Raw genomic sequence first — 19,444 nt, 5'->3', positions numbered from 1 at the left:
AAGAGTAGAAGGAAGAAGTAAAGAAGAAATTCACTCATCCCCATTGCCTCATACTGCTATTCTCCTAGACAGGTGGTCTGTTCACCTGAAACTAGCAGAACAGATGTTGGAGAAAACATGTCTCTGTGCAAGCAAGGGAGGCACTGAGGAAGAGCAATCCTCCTACAAGCCAGAAAGGCAGGAAGCTGCAGCATGCAAACACAGCAGAGATGGAGCTGGCCAGACATCACTGATGGACAGCATTAGTGGGAGAGCTGGCTTAAGGGGCAACCTACAAACATAACTGTCCACCTTGGAAAAGGCTGCTGGAAAGAAGTAGGGAGGCTTACTCAGTGAGCATGGCTGGGACACTTACATCCAGGAGCCCCCCATAGCGGAAGATACTGAGCAGGGAGTGCACGTGGCTCTCACTGGTGAAGTACAGCCGGGTTCGAACGTGGCGACCTGGTGACAGAACTCCTCTCGAGTACCTAAACCAGAATCAGCCCACAGTTACTCGTCTGCCAATGAACTGCCACCTATCAGACATTAGCATTTCTGTACACCTAATGGAACGACACAACCCCACACTGGGAAATGTCAAAGGCAGCAGGACAGGACAAACCATAAGAGCACTGGGCACAGAAGGCAATAAATTTTCTGGAATCCTAATGGAGACACGTAGTAAGTGGTTCATCACTCTACACTGGCCCTGTGCAGGGAAAGGGATGAGGCATCACCATCCAGCTACAACGAGTACAAGCCCTTGTGGAGCTTCTGGTCAGAAGTCTCAGTGTGCCTTCCCTATCTGCCTTCTAGTTCTGGGAGGATCAACATGCCTTCCTCTTGGAGGGTCCCTCAGCGTATGCTCAGTACCTGCTTGCACAACAGTACACTCTCCTGGCATGGGAACCACCCACTGCTCCATAGCTGCCCTCCCCACTGCCAGCAGCATGCAGCACAAGCCTTACAACGGATGTAGTTTGTTGACAGACTCATCTTCATGAGTTCTCTGTAGGTCCAGCTGGATCTTTTTAATGAGAGGAAGACAAAAGCCAATTGCAATCTCCAGTTTCTCCTCCTTATTAATCCCGTATTCCTGCAGGAACAAAACAACAGATACCCTGAGCCCTGATTCTTTGCCACATCCTTGCTTAAAAGGCCACTTAACCTCAACAGCCCAGTCCACAGCACCACTGGTTAAGCAAGGACAGGAAGAGAAATGTCACTAAACACTTTTCACCTTTTTTTCCCAGGTATTACAGCGGGTACCAGACGACTGAGACTCTTCCAAGAACCCTAGTTATGTCTGGACATGACTGTCAGTGTCCTTCCAACAGCTGAGAGGTGCAAGTACCACCAGCAAATCTCAGATCTCACAACATGCAAACTTATACCCTGAGCTGGCATGAGCATTAAAGCAACAACTGCTATTGGCAAAGATAAAAACTGCAGTGCTACACTGAAAACAGCCAGACTGCATCTCACCAGCAACACTGAAAAAGTTCAGACCACTTCTGCTCTACAGGGGCAGCTGGACCTTGCTCGCAGAAACTCATTCCATATGAATTAAACTTTGCCTGAAGCAACTCGACACTACAAACTGAACAAGTCCTAGTTTGACAAGAATAACAAACTTGTCAGAACTTTTAACACAGAAATCTCCCTTCACTTCCATAATCCTGCATGTGGAGGATGGAATGCTGCTGTAGCACACATGCAGCTTGGAGCTGTGCTGCGATGCACAACAACAAACAGGGAAAAGCTGCTGTGTCAGCTGCTCAGTACTCTGACCCCACCAGAATCTTCAACCAGAAGCCCAGCCCTGCCACAGTTCAAGTTATAAATAGTTTTGGCCTCATACAAACATTAAGACAGATCTGAGAAACACTGTACTGTGATATGCTGTCTTGGGAATTTATGTGCAAGAGAAATGAGACAAAACACAAAGGCAAAGGGTCAGAAATTGTCATCACAGGCATCTCATTCAGGCTATACCTGTGGTATGATCACATCTGCCAGGGCTTTGGAAAGCTTGAAGAGTTCAGTTGTGCCTTCCAATTTCAGTGCACAGTTGTGCTGTACATCATACTTGATGCAGTCATATATATCAGGGATCTTGCTGATGTCATAGCGCCCATTCTTCATGCGGAAATCTCGCTCCAGCTTACTCCAGCGTTGCAGCATCAGTTCCAAAGTCTCACTGTGGTACAGCTGCAGGTCTAAAAAGCAGAGAACACCAAACCACATTCACATCCTAGAGCCACAGAATCACAGAACCCTGGTTATTGCTGCAGAGATTTCAAATGACAGCTGTGACTGACTTCTCCCAGCACGAAAGGGCTCCAATTCTTGTGTCACCCACAGGAATTCTAGTCTGGAAAAACCATTGGACTGGTTGCAGGAGTTTCAGCCTGCAGCAACAGACTGCTGAAATGCTTGACAAAAGTGAAGCAGTTTGCCTGGTTGCTTAGGTCTGCCATAAATCCCATGGCAGGTCCCCAAGATTCCTTTGTAAAACTTCTGCACTGTTATTAGGAAAGTTGAGATGAGCAAATTGTGACTGAAAAACTTGCTGTTCACAGTCTCCAGAAAAGGCCTGAAAAAACACAGGCATACCCCTCCAGGCTATACTGCTGCTGCTTACATTTACTCTGAACTAAGATGCATGTATCATTTCCTTTATGTGATGGCTCTCTTTAACAGTAATTGAAAGTGGAGCCTTCCATATCAATAGCACACACAGAATTCACAGTTTCTTTGCTACAGACAACCATAAGCCCCAGTGGTGTTTGGGAGCTCTGAAGATATAACAATAAATTAATCTCTTCCATACCCTTTCCAGTTCTGCTGCTCACCTGCAGATTTTGGGTCTTCCAGATGTTTTCGTATCTGGGAGGTGAGATTCTCAATCAGGGTGAACACCTGGTTACAGACCTCAACTGGGTTCTGGATAAAGGTCATGGAATTGAGCAGAGAAGCACTGCCTGTAGGTGCTAGCTGCAAGAAGATTCCAGCAGAGATTAGTCTTCTCAAAGTGGGAAAATAAAACGTCTACTTTTTGCAGCTGTACTGCTTTCTGTCTTGGGACAAAAGCTGTGCTCCCAGCTGAGCACAATAAGCTGGCCTATTCCTAGGAGTAGTCAAGCATGTCTTAAAATCTTCAGGATCAAACTCAGAAGGAGAAAACAACTGCTCCCATCAGATCAGACCTCCCTCTACCTACAATATTCACCCTTGTCTCATTTTGCTTCTGTGTTTGAGCAGAAGGGCTTCCTTTTAAATATGTTTTTGGGATTATAAATATGTTCCTTAAAGGACTTCAGTCCAGTAATCACATTTCAGAGTCAGAGAAAAAGAGTATTTTGGGGACTTGCTGGAGAAGCAACAACAGTGCTTTCACTGGTTGCTGTGCTGGATGCAGCCCATGCTCTCCACTCTGCAGCTATCAGAAGCTGACAGGACACAACTATTTGTAACCAAAAGGTCTGCTCACATGTGTGCAGAGCATGGATCTAGAATCCAGCGAGGCAGACTGCCCACAGCAGCTGGGACTGATCTGAGCAGCATGCAGGAGCTCTTTTAGCATACATAGACCAAAATGAACTGGAATGAATGAAATGAATTCTGAAGAGCAAGAAAGGCACCACGATGAGTCTTGAAGGGACAGCAGAGCAACACTGAGGACTGTCACTCAAAGGAGGGCAAGGGCTATTCACCTGCACACTTCCATAGATACCCTGTCATTTTGACCAGAACTGATCTCCAACTGACAAAACCACTGTTCACATACCACACACTTCACATCAAACCACTGCAGCAATGCTATTCTCCTTCCAGATACAGGGAGCAATGAAGCCACACTGGTGCTTTACCTTTTCATAATCTTCTTCACAGAACTCGGCATCCTTCTGCATGATTTCGTGCAGTCGTGCCTTCACTCTGTGTTGACAGCTGCTAAGGGAATCACTGTCACTGTCCAGCAGACCATTCATGTTGGCACTTTTCACCATCTGCACCAGGATGGGGGTCAGCTCTCCTTCCAGGGCCAGCAGACCCTAAAGCCACACCACACACGACAAGATATCAGGTCTGTGCAACCCACGAAACAAAAATTCTGGTAGTTTCATGGCCAGAACACAGGCAACTTAAGTGAAATCTCAACTGTCCTTGAAGGGTAGCTTTACAGCAACATCCCTTCCAGTCAGAGCTGACTCTGGAATGCTTCCAAAGCTATTCAAGCAAAGGACAGCTCTGCCTGCAGCAGCCCCAGGCAACTGTTGAACAGGCTCAACTTTTAAGCAACTCAGTTTGCCTGAAAATGTTAATACAGTGAAGGCTCTGAGGACCAGCTAAGGCCACTGCAGGATTCCCCTCGGCTTTAGTTGAAAATGAACCTGTCTTCTCCCCAGTTCCCATACCACACTGCACCAAAGACAATTCACTTCCCTTTTAAATACAGCAGGCAATGAATAACCCCTCTGGCTGGACAGCCACCCCAGAAACATTCATCCTATAGGCCATTAATACACAGCAGCACATCTGGTGTCTGGCTCTAACATCAAGAACCAGCAATAATCCATACATAACTTCTTGAGTCAGACTCCTGTCCCAGACAGGACATTAAAGGTGACAGGTGTGTACAGATGCACCAGATGTTCAGAACTGCCCCATTCACCTGCTATTAGCACAGTGTACCACAGTCAATCCAACAGAGAGGGGGAAGATCCTAGAAAAACTCCTTCCTCATCACCAGAGGTTTTCCTTTAGAACTGGCATATTGTAAGAGTAATGAAGCAGAACAAACAGATGCCCAAAAGAGAAGAAAGACCTTTGCAAAAGCTGCTGCTGTCATCTGAACTCTCCCCTCGTCTGAGGCATAGATCTTGAGATCATGGCGATAAGTGCTGTGCAGCCTGAGCAAGCCACAGCCAGGGAAACCAGCATAATCACCTGGAACCAAGGACAACTCAAAATTAATATTCTCACACCTGCAAAATTACCAGCTGAATATACTAGTTTAGACAAACAAACCTCATTATAGTAACAAAGTTATGTAGAGAATTAGGCACTTGCATAAGCAGCACTTATGCTGCTCCAAAATAGACAGTTCTAGCTATGCACAAGGACTAGAAATGCAACAAAGGCTTTGCTTAACTTGGGAAAATTCACTTTCAGGAAAAAAATGAGCATTCACCAGTCAAGTCTGATGCTGCCCAAATTCTGCAGCAAACTCTACTGAACAGCCTGTGGTAGTTCTGCTAGCCTGAATACCCTGGTGCAGAATGAAGATACACCAAAAAAATAACTTCCTTCTGCTTGTTTTCTGAGTGAGAGCAGGTCCTGCAGTCCTCAGAACTGCAGGGAACGTGATTCAGCAGGGAAGTTTCCAAAGAAGATCCTGTACAGCTACAATTACCTTGTAGCACAAACTGCCAGTTTATTTCTCATGGCTGAATCAACCACAGGAATCAGGTCAGTAACAGAGGAAAGTAACTCATGCAGCTCTCGAGTCTGACCTCCAGAGACAGTGCAGTGGTCACTACTTGCTGCTAGCTGGAATCCCAGGGCAATTCTGCACAGTGCCCAGTCACACTGCGTGACAAGACAGGAACAACACTCCCAGCTCTGAGCTCACAACTCAGAGGAACACCCTGACAGACAGAGACAAGCACCAGCCAGAAGTCAGATGTATGTCTTGGGAAAGCTGCCAGGCACCAAATGCTACCCAGGAACATAGCACTTCCCTGCAAAACAAGATCTCTTCCTCTCCAGGAATGAGCACATGGAGCAGAAGTCTACAAAGCTGTTCAGAATGACTCTCATCTAAGCACAGGGGTCACTTCCCTGTAGGAGGTTACCAGGTTTGTTAAGCATGACTTCTCTTTGTGAATTCATGTTGACTACTCACAGTCACCTGCCTATCCTTCATGCACCCAGGAACGATCTCCAGAATTAGCTGTTCCATCTCCAGCTCAGGGGCTGTGCTGAGGCTGACCTGGCTGCAGTTCCCTGAGCCCTCCCCTTCTGGTCAGTTTTGAAGCTAGGAGCGACACTTCCTCTCCTCCAGTCCTCAGGCACCTCCCCCAGTCCCCAGACCCTTTCCAGGAGAATCCTTGGTGGCCTTGCAGGGACACCTGCCTGCTCCCTTGGCACTGTGGGTGCAGCCCATCAGGGCCCTTGGGTTCATGTATGTCCAGCTTGATTAGGCATCCCCTGACCCAATTCTCTTCAACCAAAGGTAACTTTCTTATTCTAGAAGGAAATCTTCTCCAATCCAATTTAAATTTGGTTAATACATTTGAGATGTAATTAATTAAATTGAATTAATTAAACATACTAGTCAAAGACAAGCATACCCAACACCGGGCTCACCGGATCAATCCAGTGTATTATTCCTGACTCGAAGGCAATCTCAGTGGTTCTTTTTATTTTTCCCTTTCAGCTCTTGTTGATTTGTGTGCGTATTAGATGCTTTTCAGCATCACAGAATTATGGTGGAGAAAATATGGAGAAGTTACCTCCCTATCCTCCCATCTCAGGGCAGAATTATCTGTGTTCCAAGACAGATCTCCTCTGTTCTCTACATTTGGCCTAAATTCCTTGCTAACCATTCATAAATTTTGTATTTGCTGCATCAGAATGTAGCTTATTAAAACCACCTGTCTTTTCTGAATCTGGCACATTATGTAAAGAAAGCTGTTGCACTCCAGGACACACTGAAGCTTAACAGCAGACTTCTCTGCTCAGCTCAGGGATCTTTGGGTTCAAAACCCACCTGGATTACTTATCCCTACCATGCCAACTCAAAAGAAAAAATACAAATCCCAGCAGAGAGCCAGAGATACCTCAGCAACCCTCACCTGGGCAGGGCAGCCTGGCAGCCATGGGGCAGGACCAGAGGCACCTGGACAAACTCACCTTGTCCTCCCGGGTACATGCAGCGAAACGCCCGCCCCAGCTCCTCTGCCTGGACTCTTCCTGCCGGGGTCAGCTCTCCACCCCACTTAAGCACCAGCAGAAGGGAGGGGGAGGACTCTCGTCGAGCTTCTAGGAGACAAACAGGTATTCCCTACATCAGATTTCATATCTGAGCTTGCAGAGGGAGAGGATGGGAGGAAGAAGGGGTAGTCATCAGCACCTTGTAGAGTGTTCTCAACACAAGCCTGACCCAAAATCCACAGGAAACAAATCAGCAAGTAGGAAATTCAGAGTCACTACTTTTTGAAGTGTATAAGCTGACATTCACAAAATTGGAAGGGCAAGCCCTGTAGAGCCAGCCAGGGTATACTGGCATCCCTCCAATCCTTCCTATGGTGTGAGCAAAGATAAGATATGGGTCACCAATTCCACTTCCATGTCCAGAGGCTTATACAGGTAGGGCAGCTGTACTCACACCTGAACTCTGGGCATAAAGACCAGGGTACCACCATCAGGTTTCTTTACCTTCATCTTCACTCGCAGCTTTTGGATGTCCATGAGGCAGATAGGTCAACTGAACCTTACGGTTAATGCCAGAAAAATGCCCATACCTGTCACAAGGGATGGAAAAAAAAAAAAACACCTGAAACAAATCAACTCCACCCAACCTTTGCCCAGAGGCCCCCAGGCAGTACACAGCAGAAGTATAGCACAGGCAAGAGACTTTCTGCTGCAACACCCATAGCCATGGGACATGATTTTTGTCATCTCCCTGTGACCCAGCACACACCCCTACAAAAAGCCAAGCACTTCACTCAGACAAAATTCAATCAACTCCATTGCTCTTCTACCAAGAGCACTCTGTGCTGTCATTCCTCACTAGGGCTTTAAACTCTATCTACATCTTTAACAAGTGAATTAATGAGATCACAGAAAAAAAAGTCTGACAGATGCTTTGAGGATAACCACGTCTCCAATGAGAGAAAGAGCAGAGGAGGGAATCACATTAAAAGTCTTCCTCTGTGTCCAGAGACATGGCCTGAACACAGACACTGGCTGCGTGTGCTGTAGCTACCTGCAGTCCTGAGAGGAGCCCAGGTTTTCTTTACAAGTTGTCAATACCACCATATTTTTATTTTGACTGTACAAAACCTCAGAGGACACAAACATCTTTTCATGTTTTCCAAGCTCCTTTTTGCTAAACTTTTTGCACCAGGACAACTTTATTTAAAACAAGTTTTATTCCAATTATATCAAAATGCTTCGTATCAACATGGTCCCTCCAGGACTCCAATTTCTCTCCTGCAGGAAAGAAAGAAAGCTCTGTTTTGTCTCAAGTTGTTTAGCCAAACACCAGACACCCTTGGGACAAGGATCAGCAATGTTTTGATGTCAAGGAGAAAAGGTGAGGAGCATGGTGCCTTTCATGTACAGTTACTAGCAGGGGACAGAGGAGACCCCAGTCTCTGAGCACCCCCTGGCCAGGACACCAGCAGCACAGCCTGTTTCCATATCACATGCTCTGAGGCAAACCCACAGTGCCCCGAGATAGGAATACTTACATCTCCAAGACACTCTTCAACTGTTCCAGTTTGGATTTCCTCTCCTCAATTTCACAATCACCGTGTGTTCCCAGCTCCACCACAAGCTGCCGTGCAATGTCCAGCACTTCCTGTTGGAAAGCAGAGAGCAATTCTGCCTCAGACTCACCAGGGTGCTCCTGGCAAGGCCTCCTGACAGCTTTGCCCAGCATCAGATCCATGCACACTCCTCAGAGGCATATAATTCCCTAAGACACAGCTTAGGCCAGACAAACTTTCACACTGGAGTTTGCTTCATCTCCATGCTGTGCTACAGCCCTGCTGAGAACCAGCTGGCCCAGTGCCCAGCATGGGCCCATCTGTCACCAGTGGCAGCCCCAGCTGGTGTGGGCAAGCTGCATCAGGTCATCTCCATCCTACAGGGTAAGGATCAGGCCACACAGGTTTCTGCCCTGCTCTCCTGCTGTCACCCAGCTGAGTGTGCACAGGGTGAGGAATGAGACAGGAGTATCTGAGGGACACGATTGCCCTTTTGGAGGTTTGCACCCTCCCAAAGAAATGCCTTGTGCCAGGATCTGTATTACCTGCATGTCCCACACAGTAACCCCAGACTGTACTTCCTCACCTGTAGCTGCTCTGGTTTCTTCAGCTTCAACTTCCCTGTCTTGTAACCATCATATTTCTCAAATAATTCAAAGAACCTGAAGAGAAAACAAAGAATGCCGATCCATTTTCCGCTGTTTCAATAATACAAGGAGGGTCATCCCTCTGTGTTCATTCAGTCTCTGTTCTTCAGTGAGAACCAGCAGGCTGCTGGCTCTTCCCTCTGCTTCAGAAATTCTGAAAAAATTAGTGTTTTTCAAAATACAACCAGGAAGCAGATACTAGCTTCCCATTTAGTGGAGCACTTCCCTTTTCAGCACCTACCACATTTTCACTCCCTCTTGCAGTGCTCACACAGGTGTCAGGATCCTTGTGGGGAAAGGGGGCTCATGCAACTGGTCAGAAAGCGTTTGCTTGGATGGACCAGGAAAAAGTACTACTTCCTATGTACCCAGCCCTCTGTTCCTGTTCCTGGTTTAGAAAATATGTCTTCATCCATTCCCAGCAGTACAGCACCTTCTTCCCTTGGCTCTTACCGGGGATGTTTCACCTCCATCTTCATCTTCTGCTTAGGGGTGCGATCTCCATGACGGATGACTGCAATAACACAGCGAAGCTCCATCCTTGGGAAACACAAGATAAAGATGACAAACGTGCCCCTACTCTCCAGAACTGCCACCAGGAAGTAACTTCCCATTGTTCTTTCCATTCTCCTGACAGCTGCTTTTCTCAAAAGGGGTAGAATTCTTCCCAGACTAAAGCAGACACGAGTGCCACGGCTACAGAGAGAGTGAAAGCTCTGCAGACACTACCAAGTTGAGCAGTTTCATACCAGTGTACTAGTAAGCTGAGGATCACAAAGAAACTTTCACCTTTGGTCTTTTAGCCTTATGTGCTAGAACACTACTAAGGCCAAAGGTATCAAATGAGGGGCTGCCAAGCATATGGATAATATGAATATTTCAGCTAAGTGTTTCCACCTGTTTCACTGGTAGCTCAACACAGACTTTCTCCATGCAGCAGCCAGATACAGCGTCTGTCCTGATCTCTTTCTGTTCTGATGAAGAATTGGACCCTCTGAAAGCCGTGTAAGCAGTTTCTGTAATTTCTTCAGTTACTGTTCATCTGCATTCATCAAACCTACAACTAATCTCCAACCTATCACAACTTCCATGTGCATATCTAAGCCTTTCCACAGGCATTTCAGGGCTGCAAACAGCACAGCAGCTGGAGGATGCCATGCTGCTAGCAGCGTAAGGCCCTTGGACGGGGCTTTTCACACTTTGTCCCTCATGTAAACATCACTAGCATCCTTTTGAGAAAATGGCAGGTACTCACATGGTGCCTGAAGTTGTGGGGACAATGGGGATGTCTTCTGCCTCTGTTGGGATGGACCAGGGGATCTGAAACTGGGGAGCCAACTCCCTCATGATTATATTTCTGGAAGAAATCAAAATACAACACTCACAAGAAAATCCATAACCTTGGTTCTCCACCTCCTCCTATCCAGTCCTGCTGAAAGATGTGAAGACAGTCACAGAATTGCCCCCCACTTTCATTGCAGACATACCTATCACACTGTGGGCTAGTTAGAGCACCCCAATGGGGTACCAGCTTCCCTCACATCACCAATACCACAACTGGACTTTGCATGCAATGGGAAGTCCTGGAAGATACATCTAGCTGTAGACAAAGACAGCTAATGCCAATGCAGCAAGAGCTACAGGGATTAAAGATAACCCATTCCTCCAAGAACCAAGCTTTTGCCTGCTGAACAAATGACTCACACAGACCACCTGCAGACTGCTGTGACATACTGACCAGGACTCCACATTTCAGTTTACTCTGCCGTGAATTATCTCACCACCTCATCAAAACCCGGATTGTTCATACCCAAGGATTTTGGCACAGTCATCATAATACTTCATGGAGTTCTTCACAAAGCTGAAGCCGTTCACATCACAAACAAATGAGTGGCCATTGGCCCGCAGGAGGTCGAACCCACACACAGTTTGCTGCAGGAGGAAGAAGAGGATATGGGACTTAGACACCCAGAAAGGAACCAGTAGGGGAGAGCAGCTGGGGCATACACAGACCCAGCCAACACTGCCCAGTTCAGCCCTGCCCAGCTACAGCCATCCTCCACTCCATGCCCACCTCACAGGCCTACAGCAGGTGTGAAGACATGCCATTAGCCAGACCTTTACACCCCCACTGCTGTACAAAAGGCCCTAACCACAAGCCCCCAGATGAAGCCATCAGGGCCAACCCCCAACTTCCCAGAGCTCTAAAGGCCTGAAACAGAGCAGCTCCTGGATATCCTGCTCTTCCTTTCAAATCCAATCATTTTGAACCAGACTGACAAGCAAGGACAAGAAGTGCTGCAGACAAAGACACCCACCACTAAATGGAAAAGGCTACAAGATAGAAAAGAGACCAAATCTGCATCAGCCCAACTGCATGGGGTGCCAGTTGCAGTGGGGCAGGAACAAAGAGCCCAGTGCCTCTTCCACTGACACTGCTGAACGTGTTATGGAATGTCATGGAACCACACCTAGGCTCATACTCATTCTACCCAACTGTAACATAAAACATCAATTTTCACCAGAGCCGTATATTTTTTTTTAAAAAAAAAACAACTAAAAAAAAAAAAAACAAAACCAGACAAACAAAAAAAAAAACCAAAAAAAACACAAGTACCAAAATGCAAAAAGAAAAAGAAAAAAAAACCCAAGAAAATAAGGCTGAATTTTCCACATAAACAAAAGCAGGAAATTAAAAAAAAAAACAAGATGAGCACAGGTCAGATGGAGAGCAACATGCTCAGGATCCAGTGTTAAATGCTCTGATGTTTGTGGGACACCAGGCACCTGCCAGCCCAGAGGGCATTTGCTGCACACCCTCTTGCCTTCCCAGCCACCTCTGCCCAGCAAACTGCCACAGCCAGCAGGAACAGCAACTGGCATCAGGTATGGAAGATTGCCATGCCTGAGAAATGCCAGCATGACAAGTTTTAACACCAACCCTGACACAGATCAGACATTTGCAGAGTCCTGCTTGCACAGGAAAGAAAATACAGACCTTAAAGGCTACACAGACTTTACGGGCAACAAGTTTCTCCATGGCAGTCAGCATGACTGGGTAACGAATTTCCTTCCCTTCACTGTCCCGTTCCACTTTCCCATCCAAAGCAGGGGATTTGCGAGCTTCTGCGTGGGCATAGTCTGGCCCAACGGTGTACACCTGGAAATGAGTTACAACTGACATAGCCACCAAGACTGACTGCAGCTTCCAGGAGGTATTTCTGCTGCAGACACAGAAAAGGAGATGAGATGGTCTCACACATTCCTCCTGCTGTGATCTACAGAGCACCCACTCCCCACTTTGGGGCCGAAACTGCACAGTCAGCACCTCAGAGCTTAAACGCACGTCCCGGAGCCTAAGCAGGACTAAGCAGAACTGCTGAACCTTCAGCTCCCCCAGGCCTGACAAAGGAAGGCACCATTCCAGGCTTTTCCTTACCTTCACATCAGTGCCATCTGTAGGCATGAACTCCTCATAAATGTAGGAGCCTGTCTTCCTTACGCTGCTCTCTGGGGAGTACACACTGCTCCGGCTGCCAATCTGAGAGCACAGAATAAACACCTCAGGGAAGAGCACGGCCATCCTTCTCTTAGATGAAAGCAGAAAAGCAGAAGTTTCATCCCACATGCAGAGAATTTAGCAGACTTTATGGATCAGCATTGCAGGACCCCCAGCCATTACAGCACACTGATTTATCGGGGACAAAAGAGACTAAAATGCAGGCAGCAGGTATGTCATTTTCCAGGCTTTAAAGAGGAGAAAAGTTGTTATAGACCATTAATTTGTCTCCAATCACTTCAAGAATATGGAACAAAAAAAGTGAACAAAAGTCTACAAAGTAAGGAGCCTAACTAATATGCAAATGAAAATAAATTATGACAGGTGATAATACAACCAATTTAACTTCCTTCTAGGACCATAACTGATTTTATCAACATCAAGGATGATGTTATTTACATTTTTAGTAAGGCTTTGGATACAACCTCAAGAGGCATACCTGTATCTTACCTAAGGGAACAATTATTTTAGGATTATTAATGGCAGAAGTGTAACTGATTGGAAAAAAGACACCGCAGCTGTAACTGTTCACTGGCCCAGTGGGGGAAGTGAGTAAGGGCAGATTTCCTGTGGAATCTAGGAATAAATACCTGCTTTTATCACATGTGCAAGCTACACTAAATGGAAGGGCAAGAATGGTGTTAAATGTTAGGAACATAAGGTTTTTGAAAAATTCATCTTGATAAACCCAGGTGAAATCAGCATGCATTTCAGAAAGGGACACAGTGCTCCACGACTGCAGGGTAAAGGTCACCAAGAGGATGGGGAAGGTCAAGTCAGCACTACCACTAAAATACGTCTTTCTGTGGTTCCCAGGTAGATGGGCTTGAACTTAAAGTTCTAAGAAGGTCTAAACTTCCTCAGCAGCAGCTCTGGAGACCCCTCCTCACCTTACGGAAGAGCCGCTGGCTGCCCCCACCTGCTGACGTCGGGTAGTAAATGTACACATTGTGGTCCTCAGCACTGACTGGCTTCTCCACAAACGGCTTTGGGAAAACGGCTCCGTTCACCTCCACATGGTCCTCTCCTTCCACCAAGTTGCACTCTGAAGACAGAGCACAGCAGCAGCTCATCAGGAAAGGTGAGACAGTCCTAGTGCAGAGCCACAGCCCCTCCCAGGCCCATCGGCTGGTTTTGCTGCTGGGACCTTTGCCCATGAAGAAACCCAAGAGACTTATGAGTCAGGCCTCTTTGAGGTGACTGGCAGTATCTATCTCTGCAGACTAAAATAGCAGAGCCTGGGGAAATGGCTTTCAGTAGAGGTTGGACACTGACCTTCTGGTCTGTCAGGATCTCGATTAAGCACAGCATAGCGAGGCAGGTCTATTCCCTCTTCTTGAAGGATCCGATACACTTCACGCCTGCAGAGGACAGAAGTGTATCATAACAGAAGTGTCAAGAAGAGTTTAGAAGGTTCTCAGTACACATCAAGGGAAAGACTTCACTCCCACTGATGAAGAACACAGTCAGATGAACACAAAAAAGCATCAAGACAGATTGCAGGTACTTCTCAGCTCTCTGGCCGAGTCCTGTTGGCTATGGGATTTGCTTTAGTCCTTCTCTGGACACACATGCTTCAGAGTAAATCTCTACCTGGCCCAAACAAGGACACTCAATTATCAGCACGTGCCCAAAGCACAGCAGCACATCCAGTACACACCAACCACCCAGACATACCCTCTTGGCCCTGTCATGCCAAGCTGTCCAGTGCCCAGGCCTGGCAGAAGCAGCAGGAGCCTTCTTCCATCTTGTGTCAAGGGGCAAACCCCAGTTCTTTCACTAGTTACACCTTGAGATGCCTGCCAGCACCCACATAAAACTGCTCATCGTGCCAAAGACAGGGCACAAGGTTTAGGATCTGTTAGGAGCCCTAACCACACACAGTCAAAGCAGCCTGGGTATAAGAGCTCAAGTACATGGCTGCTGGTGGCATCTACCAACAGATGACTGAGAAACCTCATGTGTCTGACCAACACACATTCCACAGATTCTGACCCAGCCTTGCTCCCAGTTTCTGACCCAGAGCCCCATCTCACCACTTCACTCTCCTCCTTCAAGACTAGTCTTTTTCCTTTAGTCATGGCAGTCTTATTCTGTGAGAACTCTTCCACTCCCACTCCTTACAAGACATTTACACCAGAGAACAAAGCATGATTTTACATGGTCTCAATGGTTTTACCCTCAAAGCCATTCCCCTCCATGCTTTGGAAAAACCCCAAAAAGCCACTGCTAAGGTCCCCTTTCTCCTCATCTCACTCCTTTGTGACCAGAAAAATGAAGTTTCCACAGCATGCTGAAAAGAATCAGAGGAAGAAGGAAGGGGCTTTAGTGGCTCACAGACACCCACCTGTCCTGGATGAAATACTGCATATCAAGGTCGTTGATCAGAAATGGCTTGCACAGCTTGGCATAAGCAACTGCCTTATCCAGGGGGAATCCTGAAATACAGGGTGAGGACAGAGGGGAAAGCTGAAAGAAAACTCCCTTGCCCACAGCTGAAGCAGGCTAAGGACTGCTAGAGATGTGTTACCTTTGGAGTGGAAGGATATCAGGCAGTCACAAGAAGGCCAGTTCTCCACCGGTTCATTCAGAATAACATCTTCCCCCATGATCACCACTGTGATGTACTCAAACTTGCACAGACGCTCCAGAATCTGTGTCATGGGCTTTGACTTGGACTTTTTGGTCATGGCACAGATTCCTACCACGATCTGCCGTTCTGGTGGCTGACAGAGGGGAAGAAAGAGATCAGTTTAGTAGCATTTAATATAACACTGAATAGGGGCCAAAAGCAGTTAGACGCATTTTTTCTGCGTCCTGTGCCTGGAGGTTACAGAAAAAATGAATGCTTTCTTTCTGCAGAGACACCTTTGCCCTTTTCACAGGTGCCAGTTTTCCTCAAAAATTTCCCTGGTGAAACAGAAAGGCTTACAGGAGAGTCAGGTTAAGTCTCTAGAACAAAGAAATCCACTGGTTTTCCTGAATCAGACCTGCAAGCAAAAAAGCTGGATTTTCTGAGGCATAGGCATGGCAGCATGACATAATGTGTCCTGTCATAAATGCCACTGCTGTGTCCCACAGCTGTGCCACACAGCCAGCTGCTGTGTCCCCTGCAGTTCCAACTACCTGCAGCCCCAGCAGAAACCATACAAAACCTGGCTGAGACCCAGGGATTCTGCACAGATGCTCCAGCCCAGGATGCTGGGACCTCCTTACCGACTCCTCCTCTTCATCGTCTTCAAAAAAATCGGTTTCATCTGTCTTCATGTTTGATCCCAGAAATTCTGTTTCATCATCTCTGGAGCCGACAACAAACCTGGGAGTGGAGTTCTCTCCCTCACTGGAGGTCGTCAGGGACGACATTGCAGCTTCGGTGGCCAACCATCCCGCTCTGGAATTACAGTGTGCAAAGGGTCAGACGTGTGCTCACGCTGGGTCAGGGTGATCCCAAGGCCAGCTGCATGATGGAAGCAAGTGATGGTGGGAAGGGCAGGGACTGATCCGGCAGGAGGGAGCCCAGGGACAGTGCTGCCCAGCACAAAAAGAGGGAATAGGAAGACACTCTCAGGGTGGGAGGGGATCTGAAGTTCTGGATCATTTTATATAAGCAGTTCCATTTTGCAATTAATCCCCTTGCACTGGAACAGTGTCACCACGGGCACTGAAATCATGTAACCCTTACAGTGATGCATGTCCAGCCGCTGCCTAAATCATGGACAAGGACAGGGGACACTCTTGAAGACTCATTTGCCCAACGACATCAACTGGGACTCCAGAAGTCAGGATAAAGCTCAGGTCAGTGACAGTGATTTTCCAGTTTCCAATTTTCATCCTTTCAGCTCAAGAAGGCCTACAGTAACAAAGAGAACAGTTTGAGAGGTGCAGGAGTTTGCAGGGAGGAGGGAAACCAAGTGAAAACTATGTCAGGGAAAAAAGATACAGAGGAAGCATCAGCAACACTATGAGTTTCAAGTCAGGGTGTCTGGGTTAGCAACCTGTCATAGAATCACATAAAACACTGAGCTGGAAGGGATCCATCAAGATTGAGTCCAGCTCCTGGCCCCGTACAGACATCCCAAGAACCCCATCATGTGCCTGAGAGTATTGTCCACAGGCTTCTTGAACTTAGGCTTAGTGATGTGACCAGTGCAGAGCAGAGTGGAACAATCACCTCCTTTGAGCAGCTGCTGAATATATGCTGTGAGTTAGAAATGCCAGGAAGGAGCACGTCCTCCACTGTCACCTGCAAGAGCAGCACTGCCTGCCCCAGAGGGGCCAGAGTCTGAACACACCATTCAACTGACCTGTACATGCCAAGGACACAGCTATTCACCATTGACCTAAGCTGCACCCACAGTGTGAAGTAGGTGTCTTTCACTGTGCTTTTCCTTATAAAGTAGCAAAAAGCATTCCTCCTGCATAAGGATCCACTGCTGGATCCACTGGGAAAGCAGACATCAACCCAACAGAAAGCACGCAGGGAACACAGCAAGCCTGGACTCTCTTACATACCACCAAGGATGATCTTCTCCATCTTAATCCCATGCACAGAGCCCAGTGCTGCTGGTCCCACAAAATCCTCAAAGCACAGCACAGATCTGGCACTGAAATGTCTCAATCAGCAGGAGTCAGAGCTGATACTCACCATCAGTGCTCACTGCTAGTGGGAGGAACAGTGCTGGCAGACCGGGCTATAGAGGCATTTACTGTGCACTCCACATAGCTCTGCTATCTCCAGAGGAGGACAAGAGCAGGATTCCCAAAATACTCAGGAACCATTTTCATGCCTTTCTCCTGCTGCCTCAGCACATCAGTACAGAATGAGCCCTTAGCAGGTACACTGTCAGCTTGATGGCTGATGATTTAATGAAGTGAAGCAAACCATGCAAAAGGAGGAGGAGGGTTATTTTCTCCAATCCCTCACTCTCCCCTCCCTCCTGGAAAAAAAAAACCAGATCAAGCAGCAGGAAAACCTTTGCCCTGAGAACTCAGAAAGCAACAACCTCTCTATATTCCTACTCCTATTCCAGAGAAAAAGCCTCTTCCTTGCTCTATAGCTCTGTGACACACCATACTCACATCAGGTAAAAACTCAGAGCTTCACTGAAGCTGACAGCCACTGACAGTACAATGAATGCCCATGATGTTAATAAGGAACGCCTCATGATTTCAGGTGTGGGGACAGGGTTAACCAGAACCTTTTTCTAGTTTTTCTTAAAAGTAGATCACTTACCATAGACTTCTACAAAGCAACTAGACTCTTGATGAAACAGAGCTACAGGCATAACTAAGGCATCAAAAACTCAGACTGCTGCCCTTAAATGGACACAGGCAAGTGGAGTTCTATTCTGCTATCTAAGGACAGTGGCAGACCGGTTTGCCCACCACACCAGAGTCAGTCCTAGTGTTGATCATATGCTCATATGCCAGGAGGGTGGCAATTGCCATTACGGAACCCTTACAGGTTCCCGCACAGCACACAGCCCACACTTTTCACATCAACCACAGCACGCTGATGGTTCTGCGCCCATTGACTGCTGAGCTAACTGCTCATGGAAGACATACATTTCACCTAGTTCCCAGTAGCTGAGAGTGCTGTGGGCCTCACCTCTCACTAATCACAGCAAGAAAAATCAGAGTTAATGCTGCTGTGCCATCCAAGGGAGACAAGAGCACTAATGCAGCTCTGGCACATGCACATGCTCTGGATGATTCTGCTTTGAGTCACAATATTCAGGCTTGGTTGTCCTGTCACAGATAGAGGAGGAAGTACATGCCTGCTGCTCCAGCTAAAGACTTTCCTGCTGCACTTCCAAGAAGGGCAGCTGTGATCTGCTGCACACTCATACCAAAGGTTACCGTCATTACCCATTTAGCAATCTGAATCTGCTGACACACAACCCTAAATGGAGCCACAGACCTTGCCTCTGATGGCTTGGGACTGATTCAGCTCTCTAGACTGCCCTGTATTAGTGATAAAAAACGAGATAGTAAATTGTTTTCTGGTTCCCCAGCAGATCATTCTGGTGTTGCTCAGATAAGGGTGCTCACAAAATAAAGAGATTCTTCATGCCCTGCTTCTGAGGTCCCAGACATTTAAGAGGAAAGGTGTGATTAGGTCTTGTATGAAGTTTGTACTCAGTGTGGCATTAATGAACCAAAGAATGGGTTTGCATATCAGGATTTTGTTTCTTTTCAGTTTTTAAACAGAAGGTGCAGATGCAGGTGCAGTCTCCCTAGTGGCAGGCTGACGGACAGGGGCATGGCTCATCATATAGCCAGCAGCAGGAACTCGGGTTACCCCAGCATGCAGAACACCTGCAAGCGTGATTCAACTTAGAGACCCACAGCCTAGCCAAGCCAGGTCAAGTGCAGGATCATGACATCTAAAAATACACATAGCTGGCATTTTAAAACACTAGTGCTGGCAATGTCTTGTAGGTCTACCTGAAACTACTGACGGTCCTACAACCAACCAACCAGTCCAAAAAACCCAACCCTGAAAGCTTAGGCCCTGAGCAGTGAAGTACCTTTGCATGCATGACCAGAACACACCTTTGCATGATCAACCTCCACTGTTACAAGGGCTGTTTGCATTAAGGTTAATTCCACACTTTAAAATGGTGAAAGCTGTGCTCTTATCACGGGCACTTAATTGCTTCAGAACAGAAACATCACCTATTCTAGAGTTAATAATTAAAACTATTTGGACTTGGTGTATCAGAGAAATCCCTCTGTTCTGGTAACACAGGCATTGA

The 19,444-nt window shown here is 47.0% G+C and overlaps 1 protein-coding gene across 17 annotated transcripts in view; it reads right to left on the bottom strand.

Moving 5' to 3' along the window:
* PPIP5K1 (diphosphoinositol pentakisphosphate kinase 1) overlaps positions 1-19,444 on the bottom strand; it is a 43,694-nt gene that overhangs the window by 23,336 nt on the left and 914 nt on the right. For 12 of the 17 annotated variants that reach the window (XM_015638823.2, XM_015638814.2, XM_015638818.2 and 9 more), the window contains exons 2-22: positions 16,369-16,536; positions 15,903-16,077; positions 15,217-15,412; positions 15,034-15,124; positions 13,962-14,047; positions 13,577-13,731; positions 12,567-12,668; positions 12,126-12,287; positions 10,938-11,059; positions 10,383-10,484; positions 9,581-9,667; positions 9,067-9,142; positions 8,463-8,572; positions 7,426-7,511; positions 6,901-7,029; positions 4,811-4,932; positions 3,855-4,037; positions 2,838-2,979; positions 1,978-2,201; positions 951-1,078; positions 356-470 (exon numbers count right to left, since the gene is read on the bottom strand). In XM_015638823.2, the coding sequence (XP_015494309.1) occupies positions 356-470; positions 951-1,078; positions 1,978-2,201; positions 2,838-2,979; positions 3,855-4,037; positions 4,811-4,932; positions 6,901-7,029; positions 7,426-7,511; positions 8,463-8,572; positions 9,067-9,142; positions 9,581-9,667; positions 10,383-10,484; positions 10,938-11,059; positions 12,126-12,287; positions 12,567-12,668; positions 13,577-13,731; positions 13,962-14,047; positions 15,034-15,124; positions 15,217-15,412; positions 15,903-16,049 (2,565 nt within the window). In that variant the 5' untranslated portion in view covers positions 16,050-16,077; positions 16,369-16,536. Of the gene's footprint in view, positions 1-355; positions 471-950; positions 1,079-1,977; positions 2,202-2,837; positions 2,980-3,854; positions 4,038-4,810; positions 4,933-6,900; positions 7,030-7,425; positions 7,512-8,462; positions 8,573-9,066; positions 9,143-9,580; positions 9,668-10,382; positions 10,485-10,937; positions 11,060-12,125; positions 12,288-12,566; positions 12,669-13,576; positions 13,732-13,961; positions 14,048-15,033; positions 15,125-15,216; positions 15,413-15,902; positions 16,078-16,368; positions 16,537-19,444 lie in introns of those variants that run through there. The other 5 variants (XM_015638811.2, XM_015638816.2, XM_015638819.2 and 2 more) reach the window with 1 other exon arrangement.

This window comes from Parus major, chromosome 10 (genome assembly GCF_001522545.3).
Source record: "Parus major isolate Abel chromosome 10, Parus_major1.1, whole genome shotgun sequence".
NCBI lineage: Eukaryota > Metazoa > Chordata > Aves > Passeriformes > Paridae > Parus > Parus major.
Note: the sequence above shows the minus strand (reverse complement) of the source record. Positions and strands in the feature narration are given on the sequence as shown.